The sequence below is a fragment of the Charadrius vociferus genome, unplaced genomic scaffold (assembly GCF_000708025.1).
Source record: "Charadrius vociferus isolate BGI_N301 unplaced genomic scaffold, ASM70802v2 scaffold56, whole genome shotgun sequence".
In the NCBI taxonomy this organism is placed as follows: Eukaryota; Metazoa; Chordata; class Aves; order Charadriiformes; family Charadriidae; genus Charadrius; species Charadrius vociferus.
The window spans coordinates 1,146,354-1,151,276 of NW_009649057.1; the positions used below are offsets into that span (position 1 = coordinate 1,146,354).

The following is a 4,923-nucleotide window of genomic DNA, read 5'->3' on the forward strand; positions in this document are numbered from 1 at the left end:
GGCTCGGCCAGGCCCAGCGGGGGGTTGCTTTTACCGGGAGGTGAAGTTGTTCGTTGCCCGAGTCACTGTCGGCCCCGCGGTTTGGCACTGTGCCGTCCTGGGAGCTTCTCTTAATAGCCAAATTGTGATTTTTATTTGTTTTATTTTCACTTCATGCTGTAAATCTACAAACTGTTGTCAGATATGTTATGGAGGGCGCTGATGTTACATAAATATTTTACCTGAGCTTCCCCCCATCCCTGGCCAGAAAGTATTTTTTCCTTTTCTTTTTTTTTTTTTTCATCCAGTGACACATAGACTATGTTCTGATCTCTGCCCTCCAGCACTGTAGCATCTTATCCAGGGCTGAGTTAGTGTTAAATGTCTTCTGTGCTCTACAGATCCCATCTCCGAGGTCCTGCCAACCTAATGGAGCCAACAGAGAAGCCCTGCAGTACGAAATCGAAGAGCTGAAACAGAAAGACCTTGCTCTAGACCAGGAAATTGCACAATTATTGTCTGAGTATGTCCTTGGCATTCTCAGTGTTCACTGTGATGCCTCAGTTACTTTTGTTTTTAAAACAAAATGTGGTCCAGGAATTAGAGCTAAAAGCTGACCTCTTATGATGCCATTTTTATCATGGTGCGATACAATGTTCAGTACAATGATGTTTTGAGTTATGGGACCTGTTAAAGACAAAAGGGAATTCTTTCTGACTTGTTTGGCAAAGCAAAACAAGTTTTACTAGGAGCATGGGTAAGAAAATTTTAACTTTAGCCCAGATGTTGCTGAGGTAATTACATGTAAACTGGGAACGAATAATTTTAACCATCATGATACTACAACATGTCATGCTACCAGAAGAGCTTGTTCACGTGAGGATTAAAATTGAGATCATGACTTCTATGACCTGCCAAATTTGGTCCCAGATAAAACTGTTTCCTTTTTTATTCCATCTTGATCAAGTATTAGGTTGTTTTGTGTCTGAGGCAAGTGAGTTAAACGGTTGTGTTTGAGAAACAGAGGGGTTTTCCAGGCAAGCAAGTGGCCTGCAGAACATTTCAGCCTGATGGGTGCCACGCACAGGGTAGTGCAACTGCTTTATTGTGGTTTCTTATGACACACTGTGGCAGCTGCTTATTAGCAACTGTTTTGAGATAAAATTGCGGCTTGATTTTTAAAGAGAGGGAATATCTGTAGGTTATTCATTGTGAAGGAGTGATATTTTCTAAGATAGTGCAGTGTGTAAAATGAAAATGGTAGGACAATAAAGGCTGTTCCAAAAGCTGGGATTTTTTTTATCCTCAAGGATGAACAGACCACCTTAATTTTTTTTTTACCAAGCTGCAGATTAGAGATGCGTACAAATCGAATTCACCACAGCCTATTCCTGTTTCTCCTTGATTCTGAGAATCCAGGTGGATTGGGTTTTTTTTATAAGCCTTGATGTGGCAATAACCCTCAAAACAAGGATCTGCTCATTTGTAGGTTTCATATTGACAACTTGCAGCAACTGTACTTGCTGCCTTCAGATTCTGCTTTTGATGTGCCAGGTTTGGGTATCTCAAATATCTTTGCTGTGCTTGGTCGGTAGTGGCAGCACTTGCTATGCAGCAGCAGCAGCAATCCCGCTGTGTCATTTCTGACCTTTCTGGCTTTATTGTTACAGAGGCTACAGCCTGGAGGAATTGGAGAAGCACATCTCTCTGCTCCATGAGTATAATGATATTAAAGATGCTGGACAGATGCTGCTAGGCAAGCTGGGTAAGGAAGGGGAATGCTGTTGAAGAACTTCTTGGCCAATGTTTTCATATAGACACAGAGAGAGAAGCTACCATGCCGTGAAGGCAGAGCTTGTTTAAAAGATTCTTCAGTTCTAGGCTTGTATGACCTAATCACTTGTGCAAGCACAAATGCTTCTGTCATTATTTTCTCAGGATGTTTTTAGAACTGAACAAGTGAAATAACAATTATTTACCAGTATTTTAATCTGTGTTATGAATTACCAAATCTTTATAAGTCTTGCTATTTTTTCTCAGTTTTGCTCTTCATGTACTTAAAAAAAGAAAAGTCTTGAGACAAGGAGGGAGCATAGCTGTAAAACTTTCGACTGCTTTCTTAGCTATGGGAGGTTCTGTGGGATAGTCAGGGGCTACTGGGAGGAAAACACAACTCTTCTGATCTTTGTTTAATGAAAGCAATGGTATTTCTTTCTTTTCTAGCTGTTATCCGAGGGGTTACTACAAAGCAGCTCTACCCTGAATACGATCTGGAGCTTAGCGACTAGTATTGAACCTGAAGACTGTTACATCCTGCAATAATGACTGTTACTGGACCAATATATTTTGGTGTCATAGCAGTTTAGAACTGAGATAAGGTGGCCTCGGAAGTATGTACGTAGAATTGCAACAGAGTGTGGGTTAACAGCATTATTTCTAGGAAGCTTTGGAACATGAAAGTTGTTGAATCTATCAACTGTTTACTGCTTGCGGGAAAGGGATGTAGGATTTTGGATAATTTTGTCTACTACCTGGTCAACAGTATTTTTGGGTTTTTTATTGGAAAGGTCGTAATTCAGGTTGATGTTAAGACTTCACATGAAGCTTTTGCTTCTTTATGAATCCAGGGACTATTTGGATACTGAATGGGTAGAGGAAGTGAGGGCATACGAATGTGCAATGTAATAGCTGCTTTGAAAGAAAAGAAAACACCCTCAGGATTAGGGAGGAAAGAAGTTTTATGTTTTGTTTTATGATCAAATCTGGATAAGTCTGGGTGTTCTGCATTTTTGTACTTAACTGCTCTGGTATCTAGAGGTTTTGTATCATTTCTGTAGTAAATGGCAAAATGTGAAGTTGTGTTGAACTGTCCAGTCTGAATAAAGCAGCTATCACATTTCTCAGTAATTCACTTTAAGAGCCTATAAAACATTGCATGAACCTGGGAACAAATTTTTAAACTATATTCCGAGACAACTGTAACATCTATTATTTAAATGTTTTCTGAGGGCTTAATGGAGACAGTGTGGCAGCGCTACCCAGTAATGGGTAGGTGCCGAATTACCTTTCTTCTCTTCTAAATGCAGAGTCACCGTGACAACGAGCGGTGTCCTAAACACAAAATTGTGTTGAGAGCATGAGTGTTTCAGTGTCAGGTGTTAGGATTGGGGGTGACTGTACAGACTAAATTTGGCTGCTTCGTGCAGTTCTAAGTGATAAAGTGCTCTGCTGACTGCAGATCTATTGTCCCTTTTTCACTCAAGCTTGATGTCCTTCTGCCCTTTTTTACTTCTAAGACCTTCTTGCCAGTAAGTTTCCCCCCGGTCTCTGGTCAGGCCCATGCTGCATTCTGCTCATTATTTCCAAATTTGAATCAAATGAATCTCTCTTTGTACTGCTTGGAAACCCAAAAAAGGTCACAAGGCTGCTGCTCAGAACAGACAATTGTTTCTGTGCCCTCAGTTCTGGACCTGGCCCAGAAGCATCGCTAAGAAGTATCTTGTTTTACCACAAAAGCTGTGGGGAGGGGTCGAAAGCAGGGGGACAGGCAAAATATCTGTATTCTGTGACATGGATGTGTTTTAGTGGTGGTTTTGGCAGTGTTAGGTTTATGGTTGGAGTCGATGATCTTAAAGGTCCCTTCCAACCTAGATGATTCCATGATTCTATTCATTCAAGCAAATTTCTGCTAACGTGCAGTTGTGCTTCTCTGGCAGGTATTTATTATGGCCATATAATATTGGACTGTCTTGGGTATGGTTACAGGTATATCTTCCCCACCATAACCCCCCTTTTGACAAGTGTGAAAAAATCCCGTGTTTTGGAGTAGTTTTAAGGGGAGGAAAAAATCACAAGAAGGCCAGAACTGGGAAATGCTAACTTTGTTCTCAAAGCCCACGTTGTTATTTTGGCTGGTGTTTTCTCTGTGGAAGAGCTGGTTTATCCTGGAGTGTTCCCACCAAAATGTTAGTCTGGCACTGGCACACACAACTGGAAATGTTTTTTGCAATGGGAAGTATGTACAGAACTTCCTTCAGTTTGCGTTAGGTGTAAGCTGCGGGGGATGAAGTATATACTCCGTTAACAAAGTTATTGAAGGTTATTTAAGGACTGAGAAGTCCATGTTTTCTCCTCCCTGTAGGAGTATTAAAACTTGCAGCTGTAGCCGTGCAAGTCTTCTGCCTGGCTCCAGAACTCACACTTCCACGGTTATGGGTTTATGCTCCAGTTAGCACTGGACCGTTGTCTGTGGAAGGTGCCCTTGACCCCCGTCCCTTGTCCGTGGAGGAAGAATGCGCACAGAAGCACCCAGCTGAGGTAAGAGCAAACTGCCCTTGGGGAGTCCCTGCGGCTCTGCAGCTGGCACAAGGACGTGCCGCATGGTGGCAGCTCTGCTCCTCTGCTGTTTTGGCTGCTCTGTTGCAGAGCAGGGAAACCCAGAACAACGGAAAGATTCCAGGGTCTAATTTAATGACTCCTGGGGTACTTCAGGACAGGGCTCGACTCTGCCACTTAGGTACTTCATCACAGGCCCTCTTATTGCTGCTCCTAGAGTTACTTCTTGTAGCTTAATGGCTATCTCTCTGGAGGATGAAATATGCTGGCCTTTGTCCAAATTCAGAAGAGGAATAGAACAAATCTGCTTTCTATAAATAAATCTCCAAACTTGCTAGCTAAGGGTATAGCTGGAAAAATATTGAGTGCAATAATGGTAAGTGTAACTTCAGATTTTTAATTTAAATTTAGAAAGTGTATTTCTGCTTAGTCAGACCCAGCTATAATGAGCTAACAGAGAACAAATGGTGTTACAGAGCTTACAGAGTTTCACTGAAGGGCAGTACGTGCTGTCTGCGTGGAGCTGCTGCAGAGCAGGACAGCACAGACCCCCAAACACCCTTGGTTCCTCGGAGGGGTCGCGGGGGGAAGCAGCATGCTCTTTTCTAA

The 4,923-nt window shown here is 42.3% G+C and overlaps 2 protein-coding genes across 2 annotated transcripts in view; one reads left to right on the forward strand and one right to left on the reverse strand.

Moving 5' to 3' along the window:
* The window catches only part of GOLGA2 (golgin A2), a 21,226-nt gene extending 21,071 nt beyond the window's left edge, over positions 1-155 (reverse strand). Inside the window, exon 1 of the mRNA XM_009888071.1 lies at positions 151-155. Coding sequence (XP_009886373.1) covers positions 151-155 — 5 coding nt within the window. The remainder of the gene's footprint in view (positions 1-150) is intronic.
* Positions 156-188: 33 nt separating this feature from the next.
* Positions 189-2,267, forward strand: SWI5 (SWI5 recombination repair homolog (yeast)). The gene is made up of 4 exons (XM_009888073.1): positions 189-203; positions 381-502; positions 1,650-1,744; positions 2,203-2,267. Exons 1-4 carry the CDS (start codon positions 189-191, stop codon positions 2,265-2,267), a joined length of 297 nt encoding a protein of 98 aa, XP_009886375.1.
* The last annotated feature ends 2,656 nt before the right edge of the window (positions 2,268-4,923 follow it).

What these genes read in the sequence shown, in the direction of transcription:
- SWI5 (XM_009888073.1), top strand. An exon ending in ATTGCACAATTATTGTCTGA is followed by an intron (nt 503 to 1,649) that starts GTATGTCCTTGG and finishes TTATTGTTACAG; the next exon opens with AGGCTACAGCCTGGAGGAAT. An exon ending in GATGCTGCTAGGCAAGCTGG is followed by an intron (nt 1,745 to 2,202) that starts GTAAGGAAGGGG and finishes TTTCTTTTCTAG; the next exon opens with CTGTTATCCGAGGGGTTACT.